This window comes from Clupea harengus, chromosome 17 (genome assembly GCF_900700415.2).
Source record: "Clupea harengus chromosome 17, Ch_v2.0.2, whole genome shotgun sequence".
NCBI classification, from domain to species: domain Eukaryota; kingdom Metazoa; phylum Chordata; class Actinopteri; order Clupeiformes; family Clupeidae; genus Clupea; species Clupea harengus.
The window spans coordinates 27,088,173-27,111,714 of NC_045168.1; the positions used below are offsets into that span (position 1 = coordinate 27,088,173).

At 39.8% G+C, this 23,542-nt stretch overlaps 5 protein-coding genes across 5 annotated transcripts; 2 read left to right on the plus strand and 3 right to left on the minus strand.

Annotated features, from left to right (window-relative positions):
* Positions 1-67: 67 nt before the first annotated feature.
* Positions 68-1,181, minus strand: otos (otospiralin). Its single transcript, XM_012821258.3, has 2 exons — positions 1,166-1,181; positions 68-424 (listed from the first exon to the last, which is right to left on the minus strand). Exons 1-2 carry the CDS (start codon positions 1,179-1,181, stop codon positions 240-242), a joined length of 201 nt encoding a protein of 66 aa, XP_012676712.1. The 3' UTR covers positions 68-239.
* A 991-nt stretch (positions 1,182-2,172) lies between these two features.
* On the minus strand, positions 2,173-4,269 carry apodb (apolipoprotein Db). Its single transcript, XM_031584116.1, has 5 exons — positions 4,197-4,269; positions 3,284-3,423; positions 3,035-3,156; positions 2,858-2,943; positions 2,173-2,581 (listed from the first exon to the last, which is right to left on the minus strand). The coding sequence occupies exons 2-5, from the start codon at positions 3,395-3,397 to the stop codon at positions 2,349-2,351; spliced, it is 555 nt and encodes a 184-aa protein (XP_031439976.1). The 5' UTR covers positions 3,398-3,423; positions 4,197-4,269; the 3' UTR covers positions 2,173-2,348.
* A 688-nt stretch (positions 4,270-4,957) lies between these two features.
* Positions 4,958-6,433, minus strand: LOC105894760 (apolipoprotein D-like). Its single transcript, XM_012821305.2, has 5 exons — positions 6,345-6,433; positions 6,113-6,239; positions 5,812-5,933; positions 5,639-5,727; positions 4,958-5,264 (listed from the first exon to the last, which is right to left on the minus strand). The coding sequence occupies exons 2-5, from the start codon at positions 6,221-6,223 to the stop codon at positions 5,029-5,031; spliced, it is 558 nt and encodes a 185-aa protein (XP_012676759.2). The 5' UTR covers positions 6,224-6,239; positions 6,345-6,433; the 3' UTR covers positions 4,958-5,028.
* A 595-nt stretch (positions 6,434-7,028) lies between these two features.
* Positions 7,029-13,969, plus strand: LOC105894770 (putative uncharacterized protein MYH16). The gene is made up of 15 exons (XM_042710238.1): positions 7,029-7,177; positions 7,725-7,916; positions 8,085-8,115; positions 8,246-8,277; positions 8,357-8,429; positions 8,563-8,718; positions 8,947-9,064; positions 9,195-9,245; positions 9,343-9,420; positions 9,590-9,646; positions 9,768-9,827; positions 9,946-9,998; positions 11,121-11,223; positions 11,846-12,135; positions 12,790-13,969. The coding sequence occupies exons 2-15, from the start codon at positions 7,730-7,732 to the stop codon at positions 13,016-13,018; spliced, it is 1,518 nt and encodes a 505-aa protein (XP_042566172.1). The 5' UTR covers positions 7,029-7,177; positions 7,725-7,729; the 3' UTR covers positions 13,019-13,969.
* Positions 13,970-15,178: 1,209 nt separating this feature from the next.
* Positions 15,179-23,381, plus strand: mynn (myoneurin). Its single transcript, XM_031583742.2, has 8 exons — positions 15,179-15,255; positions 15,897-16,169; positions 17,178-18,169; positions 18,395-18,554; positions 18,778-18,995; positions 19,301-19,378; positions 20,848-20,934; positions 22,471-23,381. The coding sequence occupies exons 2-8, from the start codon at positions 15,904-15,906 to the stop codon at positions 22,680-22,682; spliced, it is 2,013 nt and encodes a 670-aa protein (XP_031439602.1). The 5' UTR covers positions 15,179-15,255; positions 15,897-15,903; the 3' UTR covers positions 22,683-23,381.
* The last annotated feature ends 161 nt before the right edge of the window (positions 23,382-23,542 follow it).

The window sequence follows — 23,542 nt, forward strand, 5'->3', positions numbered from 1 at the left end:
TTGGTCTGCCATAAGTAACAATACAGATGTACATATGCCACAATGTTTATGGTGGTACAGAATTTTCTTTTAACTAGAATATACTTTCTTATTTACTAACATATTTTGTATACACTCAAAAAAATTGTTGATGACATATTTATATATGACAATAAAACAACGTAGATCTCATGCATGTAATATCAGTTGCACCTCTTGAACCTTGTTGACCAAATCATGTCTGCCTATGCATAATGTCTCTACTCTGGCACTTCTGGCACCTCATAGCCTAAGGTGTCTCCAAGGTGTTGATGGGCATAGAATGCCCGCGCCATTTCATTGATATGATTGTAGGCACCGATGCTGCGGAAGTACTCCACGTATCTCCAAAAGTCAGACGTGGAGTAGGGCCAGTATGGTACTGCAGGGGGCTCATCATAAGGCCCTGAAAAAGAAAACACATGCATTTATTGGACGCACACACATTTGAAATGGAGGGTTGAAGCAAGATTTTGCTAGCTTTTAAAGAAAAAAAATAACAGGAAGCATGCTAAAAACAACTATTATTGTAGCTACAGCAAAATTAGGATAAAAGAAACAGTAATTATTTGTCTGATGGTATACACATGAGCAGAATATATTTTTACCTCCTTCAGGAATGTACCTGGCACCTATGATGGAAACGGGAGAGGGAGACAGAGGAAGAGCCTTGAGTACAGCGCTCACAAAGAAGTGATTCAGCTGGAGGAAAGTTGGGTTCTCTCTTGGGACTCTAAAAATGTGAGGGGACTCTATTTCCTCCTCAAATATTATGGTTTGCTGTTGCACAGTCCTCTTGGGTAAATGTACACTTTTATCATATGTTGCACATAGTGACACTGAAAACACGTTATTAATAATTAATAAATGCTGAATTGAACTGCACCATGCTTGGTTGATAACGCATCATGGTTGTTAATGGTTTATGCTTGACCAAACATTTAAATGAAAGAAAGACTTTCTTGTAAAATAATGCCAACCAGAGAATGGTGTTTACCAGAACAGATTCATAAAAGTTATGTGATATGCTTTCTGCTGGTTGTGGTGATAGATAAGTTGTTTGCATAGTTGTAGGGTGTAGGGTACATACGGTACTTATGTACCTGAGTCCATTTAAAAAGTTTTAAGTTAAATGTTTAACACTTACCACTGAAATGGTTCATGATGCAAAAGAGAAACAGAACACAAAAATGGAAAAACCACTTCATTCTTTCCTAAAAAAACAAAAAAAACAAACGGCTGTTTGTAACCTAGGATTAAACTATTTTCAAAAGACAAATATCATAGCTACATATAAACCTTTTTCCCTTGAGCTATTATTTCTTCTAAGTGTGAACATCACATAAAATGTTGTATAGCTTACCTGTTTACAAACTCTGATGTTTTTCCACCTCTGATATGCAGCAGCTATGGTGTGGTGTTTCTGAACCAGAGCAGGGGACTCAAATATAAAGAAAATCTGTCCTCTCCTTATCCCCTCCCCTCCTAATTCAAAATTCTCATTTTCACATAGCCCGTGATGTATTCAAATGATCTACTGACTAACCCTAACCCGACTGGATAAACACACTAAAATCAATTAATCCTTTTATTTTTAGTTGACTTCAACTTTTTTGCATTTTTTGTCATTTCTGGCACCATTTTCTGAGAAAACAAATAACCCAGTAAACTAAAAGTAACAGGTGAGAATGTTAAACTTTATCTTCAGTGTTCTTTGGAGTAACACGGAGAATGCTAATAATCAGTTTTAATTGTAGGTGAATATAATATTAAACAGACATTCCTAGTCTCCTGTCCCAATATCCACACTTGTTCCACATTTGCTTTCTTGGGTTCTTGGGTACTTACTGCAAAAGTACATGTGTGTCCCAGTGTGCTAGTAAATCAAAGTACAGTGCACTTGATGTGCATTTTTTTCTGTACTTTGGCTAAGATCTCTCCTGAATCTGCCATGCCTACCTACTCGATAATATGTAAATGTCTATGTAAATCATAAATGTGGCAACGGGGCAAAATGTGGGTATTGCTACAGGCCAGTAGTGGCACTGTACTCTCCAGATGCAGTAGCACCTACCCAACAACAGGGGGCAGTAAGAACACACAATATTTGCAGGTGCTACTTTCAGAAAGATTCTTTAATTTCAATCTTGGTTAAATACATCTATTTAAAAACCCAGTAATAAAGAAGTTTCCCAATCTACTTAATATGACAATTGATCATTTATGTAAGCCAAAAATAAACCTCTTCATTAAATAGGCTACAAGAAATGTCCTGCAACTGGGAGGTTACACAAGGTATAAGTCATACAACAACATTCTAGAATAGCAACTCAGAAGATATCACAACCACGCTGCTCTGTTGCCTTCATGCCGCTGATGTCAATTTTGGCATGAAAGAAAAGTTCCTTGGCACGGAACACAGTCTCAGCTGGCAGGATGCGGGAGCGGCCAAGGATCCAGGCATAGTCTATGTGGAAGACCCTCATGATATCTGTGCAGGAGTAGATCACAGCCACACTGGAATAGTCGGTGGACAGGATCCAGTATGGGCTGTAGGGAGTAACTGTGACCAAAGACAAAAGGGAAAGGAGAGAGAGGGGAAATAAAGTTTCTTTTAGTTTCTTTTAATTTCTTCAATTCGGAGTGTCTGCTTATTTCAAATAGCCGTTTTTCTACTCATAAGTATAAAATTAAGCCCCCTGGGTACCTGGGAGATTTCAGTTAATGATAATGTGATTTCTGTATCAGCCTAGGACCAAACAGTGACTTCAACCAAAACAGACGGTGTTCGGCTGGGACATCTGTTCAATACAAATGTTCCATGTGAAATGTTACTCACAGTAGGAAAAGCTGACTCCAAGCTTTGCCGACTCCCTGGCGTCCTGGATGACAGCAGTTCCCTCTGCTGTCCTGACCTTTCCTTTACTGTAAATTAGCAACATAATATATTGTAACCACACATGAACAGGGTACTATCACCGACAAGTCTATGTGACGATAGGAACGTGTCACCTACTAGGTCTGCACATTGAGCACTTGGATGGTATGGTCAGGCCTCACAGCATAGTTAGCTTCAATACATTTTCCTCTCTCAAAACTTGCAGGGAGTTTTTCAATTTCATACCATTTCCCAATGTACTGATAGGAAGTAAAAAAAAAAGAGAAGAAATTCAGTTAGGGTACTTTATACATTATATTTACCAAATATTCAATAATAAAAGCATGCAACCAAAACTATTTTCTGAGGCCAGATGATCAAATGTACCCTGTTGAGGTCAAAGTTGGGTTGAACCATTGGTGTCTGACAAGGCCCCCAGTGCAATGTTTGGGCAGCGATGAGTGGAAGGACCAGTGGCAAAAGCAAGATGATTGTAGCCATTATTTCCACACCCAGATTCTTTTCTCCTAGAATGATAACATGTTTTAGTTACGCTAAGTAGACATAACACACAGAGTGTATAGGGGCTTAGACTGGACAAAATACCAAAACAGAATTTTGTTATCAACATCAACATCAGTCAAGAAATAGCGATGTAATGATTCTCTCAGCTGAGAAGTCTCACAATAGATTTAATCATATGGATGAACACAGAATTGTTTTGGGTAAATCCAATACTTTTGATTAAAGTTTATTTGTATAGGGTATGATACATTATGCTCTCTATTTCATGTCTTCGTGGTCATAAAGACTACATTAGCAAAGAAACATTATCAAAAACAAAGGGATTAGGTAGATGTAAGGCTCATGTTTACAACAGTTGCTATAGGCCTATATGACTTCGGTTTGTTACACCTGTTAAACCAGTTTTTCTAGGACATTCTATGTAACACGTCGATGGCATGCGTGCGTCTTTTTAGACATTATTCAACAGTAGGCCTACAGATATTCAACAACTCTTAACATTACAAACATTACTCTGTTGAAGTGTTACAGATCCAAACTGAGAGGATGTATTTCATGTGGGTTTATTGTAAACCTTATATTTAATTCAGGAACAGACAGGAAAAGTCCCTTAAAATGCTCAGACAATTTAGCTCCTTCTGATACAGTAAAACCTCCAGCATATCGAATGCTTAAACATTGTTCGTCAAAATGAACCAGTCGGCCAGGTAACAATGCAAAAAAAATAAGCTGCCATTTGCCTGGGTGTTTGCAAATAAATCGAATAAGTTCTTACCTGCGTGAAATCCTTTGTTGCAGTTCCAGGGTAAACGGAGAATGTGAAGCAGTCGGGGCACTCCCTTGACTCTGCCTCTCAAAACAAGAGTGTCAAGAACGCTGATATTGTCGCATCAGGCGGCATCTAACTCGAAGCAGGTGATAGGGTAAATAGATGTCATGGGACAAGACCGTCGGGACAAGAGAGGTGGCACTGTACCCGAGGACTACTAATCCTCGTGTGTGAATCATGCCTGCATGAGAACACGTTCTATACTTCATCAAGGAGTTTTGTGTTTTAAGGTCTTCATTTAGCCTACATAAAATTAATTATTACCTAGTAAGCTATATATATATTTTAAATCATGTGGGCCATGTGAATATGGAAACATTTCCTTTAAGACTTATTAAGTATTTTGTTCCATGTATAGAGTTGTAACATAAATGTTGTCAATACAATTATTTTGTCTTCCTCATGGACTTCAGTCTGACCTGAACTTGATCCTGATTCTCATGAATCCTCCTTCTCTTCAGCCTGACTGTTGTCTTTGTTGGCTTGGTTTGCATAATCGCCATGCTAGGAGACTGCTGTTTGTTTCTGACTGCATGTCATTATTGCGAGGGGCAGACAGTAGACAGACAGTTTTTCAAATATTTCCCCACATATGTAACCTGCCACTGCTATGGAGACAAATGGAACTGATGCTTTCATTGGTTTTCCTTTCAGTGAGTCATTTCGCATGGGACACGTACACAAATAAACAAACAGCAAAACAATACTTTTTGCTCAAATATTTTTTATTAGGGTGAGATCACAGATAACTCCAATGCATTGCTTTATTGCATTGCCCTTAAGGCATAGCATCACAGCCGATTTGGTCAGACAAAGTCATCTTACTAAGGCTGACACCATACGACTCCAGATCACCACGCAGCTGATAGAATACGTTGGTAGGCAACGATCGGGAGCGCGAAAGGATCCAGGCGAAGTCCACATTGAAGATGCCGTAGTAGTCTGTGCAGGAGTACACCACTGAGTAGGAGGCATAGTCAGTGGAGATGACCCAGTAAGGAGCATCTGCTACACCTACAGGACAGGTGGAGATGGTAAGGTGCATTGCAAAGGATTATATGGAGGAAAGGAAGATATCCTATGCTGAATTAAAAAGTTGCTCTCTCAGTAATTAGCCTTACAGTTAGCTACAGGAAACCTTTCAAAATTATATTATATATATATATATATATATATATATATATATATATATAATATCACAAAAAAACAATATCCAACATTATTCACACATTTATTTTTTTCAATGGTGGTAGAACACTTCAAACATGGACAAACATGGTAGCTCTTTGTTGGAGAAAAATATAGCTACATCAGTGATTTACTTGATGTTCAGAACTCCCTGTTAAGAAGTGGATTATTCACATTCATGATTCAAATTCATAGTTTACCATTATCGAAGGTGACTCCCAAGATGGCTGGTTCGCCCGGGTTTGTCACTGTGGCCTGCCCTTCGGTGGAGTCAACCTTCCCATCTTGCCTGCAAACAAGACACCAGGATATTCCTTTAAAGTTCCTAAACACAGTGGTGCTGCATTAAACTGCAAGGCAACAAAGAACTCACAGCAGCTCAGCATTCACAACCTTGATGACTCCCTCCTGCAGTATAGAATAATTGGCTTGGGGACACTTCCCTCTCTCAAATGCGGCAGGGAGCTTTGCAATTTCATACCACCTACCAAGATACTGTTCAAAGTGAATATGGGAAAAAGTCATTATTTGAAAACAGGAAACCATGAGTATGGTTGATTGAAATTCATTATGAATCATCGATTAAAATGACTGTAAAAGTAATGATTTTCACATCAAATATCTCAACATTGGCTTCCTGGACAGTTTCTTTATGTTATTCAAGTTTTTCTCACTTTGCCAACATCAAAATCTTGCTGGACTGGTGGCGTAGGGCAGCACCCAAAATGGAACGTTTGTCCATTTACCGCCACAGTCAGAGCAGCAAGCATTAATAAAACTTTCATTTTGCCCGGTTCCTTTCTGTTAAAAAAAAAGAGAACAAGAAAAACATTAAAGAGCCAGTGTGTATAATCTATAGGCTACAAGGTGTGTTCATGGAATTCAGAAACAGATTAATTCTCTTACCAGTCAGGATGTGCAATGATGTGTGCTGATCAAGGGTGGCTTTTTATACACCACTGTTTCAAAGGACCTAGCATTCAACCAATGAGCTGCTGACTACTCTCTAAGGCCAGAAAAGATTTCATAATAATGTGTGCACAAGGACATGCTTTGAATGTGTTTTGTAACTGGAGGTCAATGTCACCACACTGGTATATTTTGCTTGCTTTGGTTGTGCTTCGAAAAGAAAAGGAAGAAAGGGTGTGGATGTTGTGTATGCCAATAGAGAGGGAGCTATAAATATATAAAATAAATTACCTTTTTTCTAAAATCCTACTCAGTCAGGTTTCAACATGCATTGACCTTGATATATTTCTAATTATGCCTGAAAAAGGAGGCTGCACTATTTTCTTCCACTTTAATGCTAATATAATATCATCTGCTTGATTTGCCATTCCAAACCAAACAGGCGGAGAGACGAGTCTCTGTTTATGGTAGACTACACTCAATTTATACACACATTTTCCAGTTTATTAGGTACGTCTGGAGAAAAATAATGCATATATACAACAGTCCTGCAACAAATCCCCCTTCATGATTGATATAGTGTTTAATTTATGTTGAAACAATTTGAGAGGAGTGGCGATTCAATTCTCATCATTTGGAGGATAAAGTGTCTAAAAGAATGTTCTGATTTCCCCTCCCCCTGAACATGCGGCCAGTGCCAAGTCACACGCATTCCAACTCGTTTCTACGCGCGCATCATCCCAGAGTTACCTGATTGTCACCACTTGGCCCATACAGGGAAGCATGAATTCCTAATTATGTAAAATTGATATATAGCACCTACAAAAAAGGTAAGTATTGTGATATTTCTTTTTAATAAGTTGGTTGGAAAAACATTTAATTAGTACAATTAATAGCATGTACATATAAATAGTATTACAATGAATTAGCTAACAGTTAGTTAACGTTAACTGGCTAAGTTGGAAAAGCTAACGTTAGCCTTTTCGCTGGCTAATGTTAGCCTGGGAACGAACTATCTAGCTAGCTAATTATCTTAAGAGATGATTTTCAAGTTTCTGTTTGATGTTTAGCTGATTTGTGTGTCTAATGTAACGTTAAATAAGTTGCCATGGTAAAGTGTAACTTGGAGAAAGATTGGAGATTATTTTTAGATTACAGTTAGTAGGTAGTATTAACAGCTAGCTTTGAATAAGTTAGCTAATGAATATCTAGCTATAGCAACCATTACATGATAATGTTAAATAGCTGACGTGACATGACGTCACATAGTGTTTCACAGTGAAAGTGTACATATTGTTGACTCGCTGACGATGTGAACATTTAATTTAATTTGATTAAATCAGGCTCAATGACATAAACTTTCAATTTTTTTTCTAGAAAAAATGTTGAGGAGAACCGTCTCTCAACCGATTGGGCTTGATCGGGATGCCCAGCTTAGCAGCTGTATGTCATACGCCTCCATGCAGAATTTGACAGTTTATGCCAGAAACAGATCAAGTCTTGTGCTTGACAATGATTGGACATCAATCGTTCATGATCAAGCTGAAAGCAGGCAGTGGGAAAATCAAGGTAGACTTCCTTGTTTTGTTTTCTTGCTATTAAAATGATTTTAAACACATTTCTGATAGTATGTATGTATAGTATTGTTCAGAGTGGACAGGAATGAATTACTATTAAAAAAGAAGAGCGTTCATCTTGACCTAACCTTTAACATCTCACTGCTCTTCTTATTTTAAGGTGAAGGACTTGCATGGCCACCCATAGGAAGGTGCCATTTTGATCAGTTTCATCATTTACAAGTTATTCAGGGAATTCTATGTTTACATCAACATTTATCTTGTTAAATTCTGTCTTTAGTTATAGATTACAAGGTTTTATTTATTGTGTGTTCTTTGTAGAGCTGTGGGATATGAAGGGCCTGATCATGACGGTAGGAATCTTAGAATCTTAGAATCTTCTATTTGTGATCATGTCAAGTGCCTATCAATGTGTATGTGTTTCTTCACCAGAGGTAGAGGTCGCAGAGGAGTGTGAGGCCGTGTACGCGGCAGAGGAGGACGAAGTCTGGAACTCCTCTGACCTGTGAGCGAACTATCTGAAAGAAAGGCTCTGTGCTTCAGAGCTGTCATGCCTTAAGAAAGAGAGTGCAAAGTCACTGTTACACCACATGTCAGTGTCACTGTTGTGAAACACCAGTGTTTGTACATGTCCTTAGGAGCCTGGAGGTGAAGAGAGACATAGTGGAGCTGCTGCACTACAAGAACCGCCTAATGAAAACAAATGGGGATCTGCAGAAGGCCCTCGATGCGTGTGAGGACTCAAACGCTCACCTGGAAATTGAGAACTCTGCCTTGAAGAGCCAGGTCAAAAGGTGACCAGTCCAATGACATAATGGTCCCCAGAGCCATAACAAATAGTTGATGACATTTATTTTGTAAAGTGTACAGTTTTACGGAAATTACTGAAAAATGTAATAGAGTTTAGTACAGAACTACAGGCATGATAGAAAAATTGTGAAGTAGTCAGAAGATTACTGAAATGTATAATATACTGAATAGCCAGAGTGCGCATTTAATACATTTAAAGTGTGGTTTTGCAGTATGAAGCAGTCCATTCAGGATGCTGAGCAATTGATGGAGGAGATGGACGGGATTCGGGGGGCGCTAGGCGACAGTGAGACGGCCAGCAGTACACTCAGGGCCAGCATCAGCAAGCTGGTGAGTGTCCATTCTGCATAGCAAGTTAATACGTTGACAATGTATCTTAATTATTTCATGTCAGACCTTGCCTCTGACAATGAGGCTAAGCATGCATATCACCATCCCCACTGCATTTGTGTGCTCACAGGAAAAGGAAAAGAAAGCTCTGATTGACCAAATTGATACAATCGCCAATGAGGTACAATTAAAGGGGCTCTTCTAATCTGGAAAAAGTATTTTTTTTTTTTTTTTTGTCAGTGTTCTCTGTTCACTCTCATAATACTTGATTTCAAAAGATGTCTAACCTTTTGCCTGAGAGGGAATTGGACGAGAAGAAAATAACAAATCTGAGTCAGCAAGTCAAGGCTTTGCAGGTATTTGTGTTTCCCATAAACGTACTATTAGAGAGTAGTGTTGACTATCTGTGTCCATTAGTATGACACAAACATACACATTCACACACTAACGCACATACCACCACAATGACGTCCATGTGATATAATTATAACTTTAACTACCACTTTTCTCTTTTACTGGGTGTAGCAAGAACTAGAGGAGACGAGAATGCAACTCGATGAGAAAACTGCAATTATTAAGAGTGTGGGTATTTAACCTAAACTGAACTACAAGCATAAATATGACATCAGATTGCACAGATGACATGACATGATGATATATGATACTCGAGATATTACTGTTATTCGGCTCTTTTTCTTCACAGAAAGACTTTGTGATCAATCAGCAAAAAGCCTCCTTAGAGGAGTTTGCTGCCATGGAACAGGCATGTTTAATCAGATCTGATTTCAAATTCTTGAAAAGATTTTATCATTGTAATTGTATTAAATGTGAGGCTACTGCATAACTGAATAAAATCTCGCTTTTCCTCCATTGCCATGTAGACCTTGAAGAGGGCCGTGAAGGACCTGGAAGGCCAGTTGGAACTAGCACTGGTGTATGTTTCATGGTTCTCATGCTGTCTGTGATCTCTCTCTGATTGGGCCAGATACTCTTGATTACTGTAGGATCTCACCTGAGTCTCAACCACAAGTCACAAACAACCCTGTGGTCCCAGTAGTGGATGTTCAAAATAGGCGTGTAGTAATCATTCGTGGTGATGTTTAAATTCTGTACCGCTTTTGTGGATGTTCTGCCTTTCTTGGGCATAATGTTAGATTTTGGTTTATTTAATTGCGTTGTGTTTCTTAACCGGTTTAAACTGTACAGAAAATAAAATAAAGATAGTAAAGAGAACTGTTTCCCTGAACAGAAAACTTGACGTCAGATGACACTGGATTCAAATCTTGAAAACATTTATTGGTTAAAATAGAATAACTGTGAAAGTTACTAAGTATACTGAGATGGATTTCAGAGTAATTTCACCCTATCGTTTCAAGATGTCCCTATGATGGCCTTGCAATATTTCTGCGGTGTCTCTGCACTAAATGTTAGAGAACATTAGATTAGATTCAACTTTATTGTCATTGCACAGAGTGCAAGTTCTGAGACAACGAAATGCAGAAAAAGCTCCTCAGATATACCACTAAAGAGGCGTAAATCACACACCCAACAGTTGCACAGAGTATCTACTGATTCTGAAGCAAAACTTATCAGGGAGTAGTGTACAAAGTGTGAAGTGATGTTCTTACATCGAAGATCACATATTAGATGCAAAGATTCTGGAGAGAGACGTCTCTCCACCCTATCTGGACCCCTTGACTAGTAAGACGCTCTAGCCAGACCTAAACCATGTATCTTTAGGCCACTTTGACGCACATGGCCATGTACAGAAAACATTTGGTACCAGCAGCATTGTTCTTCAGATCACAGAGATAATCTACTAGAGAACACCCTTACATTGAGGGTTACGTCACATCGTGAGAGGCATTGGTGTTTTCACTGAAACCATTGCATTACATTTGAAATTACACATAAACTAATATAATTAATAATAAGCTAAATCTATTCTGTTGATGGCTGAATTCTCTTCCAGCCATACAGAAAAATAAAAGGTGTTTATCCTAAAATAGAGATTAATCAATACACCATAATCTTTTGGTTGTTTTATTAATGACAGCACTGCAGGAGGAAGTTTCCTGCATCAAGATGGAACCGTCTCAGCTGCAACTGAGAACCGTTTCTCTCTAGCAGAGGAACTGGGGCTGATGCCTGGACTTCCGGTGAGTTCTCAGAACCCAGTTTTCCAAAGGTTTTGCACTCTTAATTAAAACCTGCAGTCCACCTGAAGAGGATCTGAAAAGCATAGGCTTTTTGACTGACCATACATCCAGATTGTTGCCTGCAGTCACTAATTATCTGATTAGCTCTCCAGAGTAGTCTTGTGTGAACATCCTGACGGAGAAATATGAAACTCTGAAGTATGTATGTGTGTTAATCATATGCCTTTGTTAGCTGAAAACATGACTTTTCTGTTTCTGTATATCTTTGATTCTTAAGTGCTGACGTTTCTAACTCTATGTATGTGCTTAAAAGTGGACCTTCTGTGTGTGTGTGAGTAAGCAAGGGCTAATAAGAAGAACTAGTAGTCCTTCTTTTCTGCCTTGCTGATGCATTATGTTGCAAAAAGTATAGCAAGATTACCTCAGATGTAGGAGACCCAACCCATGGTTATCTTTTTAACTTTGCTTCTCTCTCGTGTGCTGCCGTTTGGGCGTGAGGCCGGGCTCTCTCTCTCGTCTGCCAAGCTTGTTGTTGTTGTTGTTGTTGAATAAATGTACTTATATGCAACTCCGGAGTCCTGAGCGAACTTGAGTGAATGTTCACCTAACACATCCTTTACAGGAGTTTGATGATGAGGGGGAGGAAGAGGAAACCATAGAGGTTGAGGAAGAGATTCTGAAGGCAATTGTAGCGGACCAGAAAGAAGATTCCAGAGAGGTCAGCCTTGAGAAGGACGTAGTAGAGGAAGTCAAGTTTGAGGACGTGGACAAGGAAGTTGTTCATGAGATGCAGGAGGTCACCAAACTCTCGGATGAGAAAAATGTCTTCAAACATGACCAGGCTGAAAATGTTGAGGTAGAGCAGATAGGATTTTGTGCTGCAGAGGAGGGAGATAAACTACAGCATCAAAGGTACAAGTGAAGTAATCACTACAAGTCACACTACACTTTGATAATGCTTTATCTGAAACATCCAAACTATTGATGTACATTGTATATGTTTGTATGTGTATATTAATATTATATATCCCTGAAGCATTTATTAGGGTATAGGGTATAAGTGCTAGTGTCGTAGGATTTGACTTACAGATGAACTTCAACTTGCAAGACATGCGCTAATCTAAAGGGCGAAGGTGTTCCCATTTTTAAATCGTCTCCCAGAACTCGACAGGCATATCCGAATTGCTTCTTGTGTATTCAAAATACGTTTTATTGTTAGTTTTTTGGTGGAGCATGGTGAGGTGTCCAGGCACAAGTCCTAACTCATTTTGACTGTGTGCACTGTAGTTCTTGCATTGGTCAGATCATCCAGCAAGATTTGGGCATTTTAGCAAAGAGAACTTTTCCATTTTTCACAGCCAAGTGATCCAGCTTTCTTTGACTGTTCACTATGTTGTTTAATTATTAATATATATTAAATGTGTGCAAATCACCATAATGTCTTGATCAGTAATGGGGCTGATCCATTTTAAGTTCAGCTGTAAGTTGAAACACAAGGCCCAAGTAGTTACAGTATATTGTACCTAAGTGCAATGTTGTCCTTCTCTCTCACCCTCTCTCCCACAGGCAAAGTGTGGACTGGCTGGGTGAGGCCTACCACAGTTTCAGAAATGGAGTCCTAGTTGCCTGTGCGTTCAGCCTGGGCGTTGTGCTGCCTCTGAGCGTCGTCAGTGCTGCTCTGCCACCCTACCACAGTGGCTCTGGCTTGGGCTGCTCAGACTTTCTCTGGAGCACAGTTCGCCAAATCCTGCAGCCCTACTGCAGTGTCCAGCACAGCAGCATGCCACCATGGTAAAGGCAACATGTGGCGAGTTACGTGGAAAACGGAACATGGAAGCTGTAACAGGACATTGGCACCCAAATCTCTCCTCAAAAAAGAATGGTACAGGTTGCAGTTGCCGTCATAATTTGATTTCTCTTTTGGCTGTTTAATTTCATTGTCACAATATACTGATTATTCAACTAAAATTATATTTTTTTTCATCTTTTAATAAGCTTTAAGTTTTAGACACAACTCATACATAATATTTATTAACTGAACACAACTAGTCTGGTGCCTGTATTCAAGTCCAAATGTGCATTAAATAATATTGGCATAAAATAAATAATGAAGAACTGCACATTATAGGATATAAGGTACAATTTATTAACAAGTGCCCTATAAAACTCGATGGCCATGCAATCCAGAATGAATGAAGAATGTGAGCTAAGGTCTTATAAATTCTGCTTGAATGTGTAATTGGAACCTATATCAGAGATGAACTTAGCATGAATTAAAAAAAAAACCTTCAGTAGCATTGTTGTATTAGATGAATCTCTAGAAGAGAGATCAGGCTATTTAGGCACAAGCCATTCCTAGCGTCACAAGAGGAGTCGAAACTAGGCTTGTCCATTCCTAGCGTCACAAGAGGAGTCGAAACTAGGCTTGTCCATTAGAAGCATCACAAGAGGATTATAAACTAGGCTTGTCCATTAGAAGCATCACAAGAGGAGTAGAAATGCTTCTCAAACCACATTGATGGAAGTGAATGAAAAGTTAAAAATGGGACTCAATTAGAAATATAGCACTGCTGCCAACATTGCTGTTCCTCAGTCAACAGCAAGTCAAGCTGGGGGGGTTGAAACGGAACGAAAAACACGAGTCTACCTAGATGTACATGAGCTGCAACCATTCTGAATACCAGAATGTTCCGTGACGGATGGAAAGCAGCGGAACTGGAACTAGATTGTCTTGTATTGTTGTTACCCTACAGGCAAGATAAGCTGTATGAAGTTCACTCAGTACAGAGGGCACGGTTGTGGAACAAACAAGAGTGAACCCATGAGACGAGGGACAAAGACGTATTGGTTTAGAGAGAACCATCTGAGGTTATTACGTGGAAAAAAGAATTGTCATCTGTCAGGGAAACATTAAGACTTAAGAATCATTTAGAATCAGGCACTATTAGTTTCCATCCAAACGTCTTTTCTGAGGAAGATATATGGGACACATGAGTACGTCTTTACAACCACTAAAGTTGACAAAACTCTTTGGCACCTCATGATGGCGCCCTAAGGTGGCCTCATGTTGATATGTTTCAACATTTGAAGATAGATAGATAGATGGATACTTTATTAATCCCGAAGGAAATTTAGGTCATCCAGTAGCTTATACACTTAACTTAACTCACAAACATACATACACAAATCACAGTAGAAAAACAATACACATAGGGAGAACATGTTCACATGGAGTGGGGTGTATACAGATATTATACAGATATTACAGTGTGCAAAAATTGGTTGTGTCAGTGTTGATGTTCACGAGGAAAGTAGTGCAAAGAGTGCAGAGAGATAGTGTTCATGTGCTTGTGTGGATAGTGCAAGGATTGATTACTTGTGCGTGTGTGTGTGAGGATAGTGCAAAGTGATATAAATAGTACAGTCTGTGCAATGGGCTAGTATAGCCAGTAAAAGAGTAAAAAGATGAACAGTGGGATGGAAAAAATTAAGAGCTGAGAAGAGGTTAAGGAGGTGTAATAAGAGGCGCTGAGCATTCAGAGATGAAACCCTGATTACCTACTTTCTTCCCATGTACCCTCCAGGCATCTGAGAATTTTTTTAGGATTGGGTTCCAGGGTAACAAAAAAATATTTTCCCCCTGTTGTTTTTTTTACCACTTAAAAAAGGTGTGGATGGAAAGTGTATGTGTAATAACCTACCTGAAACTCACATAGAATGCATTCATGTCTATGTTAGGCCTATGTCATGTTATGAAAGACCAATTATCTTAAATCAACAACCAGTCAGTTTAAAATGTCATGCACACATAAGCACTTAACCTCAATATGGCTGTGCATAGTAAAACATCTTAATCTTTGATGTCAGTGCATGATCGTCGGTTCAAGTGTACCCACTCCAGCCCATTGGGCGGCGGTAATAATCCTAACTGGTCTCTGTGTGAACCAAACAGAAGCATTTTTAACGGATATGACATCAATCCAATTCCCCCTGACGTCACTGGAAAATGGCTGACAAGAATAAGGATTAAAGGTAATGTCGTATTGCAACTGTATTTGTGTATTACAAGTTTCATTTTTAATCTGATCTAGTTTTAGGCTTTATTGGCTAATAGCACATGTAACTGCTACGTGAGCAGTTGTGTCTGGACTCCCCAACTTTGCCTCCTACGTTTTCGGCCAGCGCTTTCGAAATAAGAGCCCTTTTTGTTTTTATCGTTATCCACACTGTCGATTCACATATATTTTTATATTTGCTAACGACGTTATTGCTTACACTTACTATGTGGTTTCACGATTAGTAATATTAATTTGCCGCTGCCATGCATTTCCCTCTAAAATGAGTCATTATAAATCTATTATCCTACTCTTGTTTGAGATCGTAAATTGAGCTACAATGTAACTGCTCACACCTAAGTCATATCTGACGCGGGAACTTTTATTTCCCTTTCGTTTATGCTTGCATGCTATTTTCAAGTTCATGCAAATCATCCGAATTCCTACTCCAATTACTTAAATATCTAAAATAGCTCAAATTGCTGCTTTAATGGCTAAATTATGTTTTAATATAATACATTGGAATATTTACCTTGTCCAATTTGTTTAATAAAGACGTCTAATAAACAAATGTCCAGAACATGTTCAGCAAATCGTTTGTTTTGTTTATCTCCTCAGATTGATCATGTCAACCCTTGTTCACGCCGAACTCCTGCTGGAGCAGCTTAAAAAGCAAAGAGACCGGGGATTTCTTTGCGACTGTACAATTATCGTTGGTCCGTCGCGATATCAAGCCCACCGCAATGTTCTCGCAGCCTTCAGTGAATTTTTCGCATCTCGAATTGCGCTTGAAGCAGAGGGCGTCACAACTTTAGACCCAGAATGGGTGAACGAGGCAACGTTCCAGAGACTTTTGACCTTTGTATACACTGGGAATCTGAATATTGAAAGGTAAGCAGCCTATTTTCCATCAATGAAGTGAGGGATTCATTTTATTATAAAATGTATTAAACTAAAACAAAGCATATGAGTTAATATCAGGTACTTGTTTTATCCAGTTGCTGACTAATTGTTAATATCCAACATCAAAATGTATAATCTAATTTACCCATTCTATCCTATCCTAATCGTACAAATAATATCAGAGTTCACATTCTGACCACTTTTTGACCTTGGAGGGGGCTCTTCTGGGGCAGAGTGTAACATTTCCTACTTTACAGAACGATTTACCTGGTATATTAGCTTAACGTAACGTGAGTGGTTTCATGGCAGAATTCTTTTGATTTATAAAAAGGCTAGTCGTCATTCGTTTAAATGCCACTTGAAGGGGAATGCTCCTTTCCACCCATAACTGATAAGGAATTTTTTCCAAAGATCATGTAAGTCAGTTACCCTTATTTCATCAAGAAATTTCGCTGAATTTCACAGCTAAAACTAATCCAGCTAGTTGCCTGGTGCCATGTGGTGACGTTGTTTCGAAAGTTGGCTATTAGCTAGTTAGCTAATAGTAACATTAATTCCTCCAGTTAAATAACTGTTCCTCATGAATGCACATATTTATGTTCGTGCACATTGCAGAACCATTTAAATTGCCATAGGTTAGTGGACATAAATAAGTGAATGAAATGTTTATAGGTGTGAGTTTTTCCCCTCTTTATGCATAGCTAGCTCGTGACAGTTTCAGACAGACAAGTGAGAAACTTAATATATAAATATAATTGACTTAACATACTTCGCAATAGTTAGCTTAAGTTGGTTGTCGTAAGATGTAAGATAAACTGTGTTATGGGCAACTACAACGTCAATTAATTTGTAATTGCTTGTCTAGAGAATACTAGCTAAAGGTATTTGAGCCTTGTCAAACAGCCATTGGCAGATAGACCTCCGTCTTTCACATTGATTGATTGATTGATTGATGAATTGGTTCTATATACATTTTGCCTTTCTCTTTGCCTTTAGTAATGATAATGTTTCGGACATACGCAAAGCAGCCGCCTTCTTGGGAATGCAAGAAGTGCTGAACCAGTGTGATCGCCTCTGCCAGAATGACGAGAAACCTAGTTTGGATGCGATCATACTGGCTTGCAACGCTGTGGCAGCGGCAGAGGCGGCAGTGGAAGCTGCAGTAGAGCGTTCTGCTCCAAGCCCGGAGCCTGTTGACACACTTCCGCCCGTACCTGGAGTGGAGCAGAGTGAGGAACAGGAGAACACGGAGCAGAGTGAATCCCAGGGGAAAAAGTCATCCACTCAGACCACAACCGAGTCATCCCCACTCAAAGAGCAGGCAGCATCGACGGGTAAAAAGAGGGGCAGGAAGCCGAAACCCAAGCCCAGTGTTCAGACCCCTGTGGTGGAAGAGAGCAGTTCCCCCAGAGGTAGGGGAAGAGGCAGAGGTAGACCGAGTGGACGGGGAAGAGGAAGGCCGGTGGGTAGCGGAAGAGGAAGAGGACGTCCCCCAAAGAAGGTGACGGCAGAACCAGTAAGTGAAATGCCCTCTGATGAAGCTGAACCGAGCAATGAAGTGGAAGCAGTCAGTAGCGTGGATGACCCCGATTTCACACCTGGAGAGGACGATGACTCCCTGAACCCTGCCAAGAGACGCAGGAGCAACCGCAAGAGGGTCCCTAGCAAGAAGCTGAAGGAGAGTTCCGCCTCTGCCGCAGAGGTCGAAGTGGAGGTAGGAGATGGCGAGGGGGAAGAGGAAGAGGAAGATGGGGAGGAGGAGGAGGAGGAGGAGGGAGAAGAGGGCGAGGAGACCAACCTGCCCAGGTGTCGGCAGCAGGGCAAGATCAAGCCCATTTGCAGCAGTTGTGGCAAGCTCTTCTCTGAGTTGAGTAGCCTGCGCAGGCACATGCGCATCCACAAGGGCCTGAAGCCCTATGAGTGTCAGCTATGCAACCGCACCTTCAGACAGGGTAACCAGCTGAAGACACACATGCGCATTCATACAGGTGAGACGGCTCTGATGTGTAGCCTCATAAAACCAAGTGAAAATAGATTTCTAGATTTGATTGCTCAATTACCACATTTCAATTTAACAATATCTAGTAACTTTACCTAAGCTCTCTTTATCTTATAACGGAGTAATATAATGGTTGTTAGGATCTTTATTGATGATATGTAATAAATCATTAGGTAAAAAAAGAGACCTGAAATTAGTATTTCCCTACTTGTAGGAGAGAAGCCATTCAAGTGCGACAAATGTGACAAGTCTTTCGCTCAGAAGTGCCAGTTGGTTTTCCACTGCCGCATGCACCATGGCGAGGAGAAGCCTTATCAGTGCAACGACTGTGGGCTGCAGTTTGCGACATCAAGCAACCTCAAAATCCACTGCAGGTGACCCCCTATTTCAGATCAGAAATGCTTGCCTAAGTTATTGTATCGTACAGCTCTTTTTTTTCTACAGCATTGTTAGCGTCAGACCTCAATGTAGTGGCTAGAGAAATGGCATGTAAAAGTCTTTTTAAAAATATTGCAACTTACACAAACACATAATGTAGACAACTCAACCTTCCTAATCTAATGTCTTTCCTATCAACGTTGTCTTTTTTTTCTTCAGGAAGCACAGTGGCGAGAGGCCGTACAACTGTGAGTTGTGTGGAAAGTGTTTTGCCCAGGCCAGCACACTGACCTATCACATGCGGCGGCACACAGGCGAAAAGCCGTACATCTGTGACACGTGTGGTAGGGCTTTCGCCGTCTCCAGCTCCCTCATAACTCACTCGCGGAAACATGTAAAGGAGAGACAGAAAAAGGAAGAGGAGGAAGCTTCATCCAGTAAGCAACTTCGGTTTTATTTCATCTGAAGCAACACAGAGCAATACAGAGCAAGATGACACATTGATCCCCAGTGCGTGATTATTAGCATATCAAAATAGCCCATCAATGATATGGTTGTGCAATTCATTGGGTTTTTTTTACTGTTATGTTCGGTAATGTGTACATAATGTTGAGTCTGAGTAGCCAGTATAGGTTGTATATTATGCTGAAGACTCAGCTTGAAAAAGATGTTTCGCTCTACCCTTTCCCATGGCCCCTCTCTTACTCATGACTCATTATTTGATGAATCATGTGACCAACAGATGCCCCGTACCTGTGTCTGGTGTGTGGGAAGAGATTCTTCACTACTGGAGAGCTGAGGAAACACATGGACACTCATGGTAAAAACTACATCCTTAGCCAACACCAGTTATTACTATAATGGGTTCAAGCAGTATGACCTGGTCGACTCGCAGTGTCCCACAACTACATCAAAAATGGACCGTGGAACACTTATCAGTTACATGTTCTAATCACAAATAAACATCTGGAAAAACAGGAAGTCAAGATCACATTTGAACTGATTTTTCTAGTTTTCTGTTTTAGTCGGAAAATTGGAAAATGCAACAAAAAAACGGAAATTGGAGTTGGACTATTCAACGCTGTGCTGATGTCATATCCTGAATTCCACCTAGGTGACGGTGACGAAACATTATGCTAAACAAACTATGATTGCAACTGATGGTCGCTACCCTTGCGCCATCTTTAGACAAACAACTCATGCACAGTGAATGACTGTATCCAATGCTGACGCTGCACTAAGGGGCCTACCCTGTAGCCTGTATCATGTCCTCAGTAGATGAATTCAAGAGTGTAGCTCGTAATCTTCTCGAGGATTTGTTTAGGCTATAGGCCAGTAGGTACGTCCAAAACCTCAGACTAGACAGGGCAGACACGTCAATATAGGCCTGCAACACTTTCACCAAACCGGAACGTAGCCACGCTGGTCCTCCATCATTTGAAGCTACCGCAGATGTGACTAAGCGATTTCCTTCCAAGTCACAGATGATCCCACTTGTATTCGTCTTAGTACCAAACTCCTGTATATCAACGAGGTGCTAGCATCCCTGTTGGGTCCTACGTTCGTCTGCAGGATTGACGATCCTCCACAATATTACAAATTACTCTCAGTCATCTAGTGCTGACTTGATGTAGCCTAGACAGGATTAGTGCAGCATCAGCATGGGAAAACATGAACTCTACTGCTCAGGGAACAGTGGATGCTAGTTACACTGTAGGCCTACAGGATTTTTTTTCCCTACATCACGTAAGGGTAACAACCATCAGTTACAATCACGGTTTACTTACCATAATGTTTCTGGTTTTCACTTGTTGACACCAGAAAAGATTCAAATAGTTTGGTATTGTATAAATAATGTATGCCTAGGCCTTCTCATAGGCTGCAGACACCATCCCATGACAACGGGCCTATTGGGCAACAATTCATCTCAATCCTCTGACCTAACCTGGAAAATGGAACAGTTTTAGTGTTCCATGCGATAGTGTTTCATTCTCAAATTTGTCAATGCTGAAAAAAAATCGAAACTTTGGATATTTGAACAAGATATTCCAAATGTTCGTTTGTGGTTAGAAAATGTAACTGACCATACATGGACCAAATTTGTTATATTCTTCTGGCTGTTATCTGATTTGTCTAGCAATGCTACCGTAGATGTAAATATTCTTGGCTTCCTCAGTCCTTTGACTGAATTTGGACTATTTTGTTTTGTAACGTTGGAGCTTCTGGTGATTTCTTGTATTTGATTTGTTTTATGCATACCTCAAACGTGTTTTTTACTTTTTACTGTAGGATATAAACGGGTAAAATGTGATATCTGTGGACAAATGTTGGCCGATTCGAATGGTTTGAAGAAGCACAAGGAGAAGAAACACAGCAGTAAGATGTTCTTTTTTACATTGGCATGCTGAGCCCATCCATAGTTAGGTGCATGTTTTAAGGAACAATATGTAATATATTTAATATTTATTGTACTAAATCGTAAAATGACGACGTGACATGTTTAGGGAAACATGCTAAGTTGAAATACTGGCTTCTCTAACTCCAATGTTACAGCCAGTATGTCCTATTTTGACATTTCCATTCTGGTGCGGAAAGATCTGTTTGTGTTTTGGCCTGTGTGATCCCGCCCACTGCCCATTTCCCAGTATCATTTCAACACCCAGGGTTGCGTGATAAGAAACAAATTGGCAGGCGTGCAGCATAGCGTGCAGCAGCCATGAAAGCAAACGAACGAACAAACAAACTGGATCAATGGAGATAATAAGACCTAGACCTAAACCCAACCTAAAGAAGCCTCAGCATCCTTCTGAAGAGGTCCACGACCAGAGACGTGGTCAAACGATGCATTTGAAATGCTGGAGACAGCTTAGGGCCCAAGAGGGCTTTGAAAAGGGATGCTGAGTTAGCTCATTTTCTCCTGGACAGGCGGTGAGCATTTGAGATATACAGCCGGTGAAGTGATCCCAGCTAGTGCTGGCTAACACAAACTGCTATCAGTCACATCAGAGGAGCGGACAGGCCGCTGGCAACACCCATGTGACAAAAATATACATCAGAAACCGCAAGTGTGACTCTCTAAATTGACTCAATTTACAATGACTTATTATATGTTGAACAAGTACTAATGTGCAAATCGAGTAACTTTACTCATGCCCATCCCTACCAACTAGCTATTTATATATCTTAGATATAAGAAATAATAGAAAATAATAATAGAAACCACATACCCATTTTAGAAGAGCTTATTCAATTTTGTTACTGAATCAATGGATATGGTCACATTTTGATAGTGTTAGATTTCTAGATAATAGGTAGTAGTTAGCTAGGTTTAGTAAGGATGTACAATTTTCTGTGTACATTATTGTCGATTATGGCAAACAACTCTCCAATATTTAGAATTTGGACTAGAGTAACTATTTATATATATATACACTTACACTATATATAAATGCTTGCTGTTAGTGTTGCATATTGTTCCTTTAAAGATGGATGTCATGAAAATTTAGAGCTGAAAAGGCCAACAATATGTTGTAAAACGCTAACAGAGAGAAACCCAATCCTAATCTCCCCAAGCACATCATGTCAACTATACTGTACGTATGTATGGGATGGAGTGTTCAAGATCTTGCATGTACCTATGCCTAAACTGACCACATGGTCAAACATGTTCATTTGTACCCAGAAAACTATTTCAATACTCCTTCATACTTCCTATACCACAAACTTTCAGAGAGCACTACACACGTACTGGTCAGAAGTTCCAAGTAATTCAAGTGTCCGTTAGAATTTATAAAGACCATTACAACTAGTATTCATACACATAAACACAGTTGACAGTGACTGTGACATTTTGGTTTAACTGTTGTAATTTGAGTGACGATCAAAGACAAATCTCCTCCTTCCCACCAACAGTTGTACTTGAAGAGACCGCTGAAGCCCTCCCTCTCAACATCCCCATTGACCACCAGGGGCTGATTGCTCGCATGTGTGCATCTCCGCTTAACCCCTCCGACGTCACAGAGGCAACCAGCGTCACATTCGAGCAGCTGGAAATCCCAGCGGACTCTGCCACATCCATGGAAACCACGCAGATCGTCATCGTCCACACAATCCAGGCAGAGTAACAGGACCTAGGGGGCACTACTGTGGAAGAGCATCATTTAATTACAAAGTTGGAAGAAGTTTGGTGCCAATACCGTGGCATTAATGCAGAATAATGCCGCTTCAGTCCAGATTTTGAATTATTGCATTGCAACCTCAAAGACATTTTTTTGTTTAGCTTTGACGAATTGACGAATTAACGAATTAACGTTAATGGGGTTGTGTGTTATATTGTTTTATTTTATTTTTTAAGCAAGAAAAAGTGTGAATCTTTGTGGTGTAATACAAAAATAGAAGACTACCCTATACCTGCCCTCTTATCACTTCTGAATGGATGGAATGCATGGAGTGTGTAATTTTAATATATAATTAAATCCTAACTTCTTTTTTTTGACATTGCTTGAGAGGTAGAAGTAAAGGTTTGGTTAATTTTTTTAATCTTTAAATCATTCTGTATACAACAACTTAGTCAATGTCCACCACCAGTTGTGGTCAACCAGTCAACATTCCTCATTTGTGTAAAATTAAGGAATCTGTAATAAAGGCAACCATAAATGTTCAGCATTCCTCGCTGAATCATATCATGTGAGGAATTATAGCCCACGTTAACCAAATTTATACTTAATTTCTCCCCCTTGCTCCATGGTATTTAAACTGGTATTTATTAAGAAAACTTAAGTTGCATTTGTAATAAATATCTCAAGTCAAGATGTTAATTTTAACAGAATGGAAGATGAGTTGTTGTTGTAGTTCTGAAGATTTGCTTTCCTTTGTGTTGTAACTGACAATTATACTGCCTCAAAGACCATCTTTTAAGGTAACCTTATTTACCTGTAATGGCTTCAACATGGTATGGCTAATGGGTAACATATGGCCGTGTTTT

Excerpts from the sequence above, each read along its gene's own strand:
- apodb (XM_031584116.1), bottom strand. The coding sequence starts at position 3,397 with ATGGCTACAATCATCTTGCTTTTGCCACTGGTCCTTCCACTCATCGCT. Across the intron at positions 3,157-3,283 it reads CCAACTTTGACCTCAACAGG|TACATTGGGAAATGGTATGA; the intron begins GTACATTTGATC and ends ACTTCCTATCAG. Across the intron at positions 2,582-2,857 it reads TGGAGTCAGCTTTTCCTACT|TTACTCCCTACAGCCCATAC; the intron begins GTGAGTAACATT and ends CTTTGGTCACAG.
- LOC105894760 (XM_012821305.2), bottom strand. The coding sequence starts at position 6,223 with ATGAAAGTTTTATTAATGCTTGCTGCTCTGACTGTGGCGGTAAATGGA. Across the intron at positions 5,934-6,112 it reads AAGATTTTGATGTTGGCAAA|TATCTTGGTAGGTGGTATGA; the intron begins GTGAGAAAAACT and ends CACTTTGAACAG. Across the intron at positions 5,728-5,811 it reads GTTGTGAATGCTGAGCTGCT|GCAAGATGGGAAGGTTGACT; the intron begins GTGAGTTCTTTG and ends TCTTGTTTGCAG.
- LOC105894770 (XM_042710238.1), top strand. The coding sequence starts at position 7,730 with ATGTTGAGGAGAACCGTCTCTCAACCGATTGGGCTTGATCGGGATGCC. Across the intron at positions 9,065-9,194 it reads GGGCCAGCATCAGCAAGCTG|GAAAAGGAAAAGAAAGCTCT; the intron begins GTGAGTGTCCAT and ends GTGTGCTCACAG. Across the intron at positions 12,136-12,789 it reads GATAAACTACAGCATCAAAG|GCAAAGTGTGGACTGGCTGG; the intron begins GTACAAGTGAAG and ends TCTCTCCCACAG.
- mynn (XM_031583742.2), top strand. The coding sequence starts at position 15,904 with ATGTCAACCCTTGTTCACGCCGAACTCCTGCTGGAGCAGCTTAAAAAG. Across the intron at positions 18,170-18,394 it reads ACACATGCGCATTCATACAG|GAGAGAAGCCATTCAAGTGC; the intron begins GTGAGACGGCTC and ends CCCTACTTGTAG. Across the intron at positions 18,555-18,777 it reads AACCTCAAAATCCACTGCAG|GAAGCACAGTGGCGAGAGGC; the intron begins GTGACCCCCTAT and ends TTTTTTCTTCAG.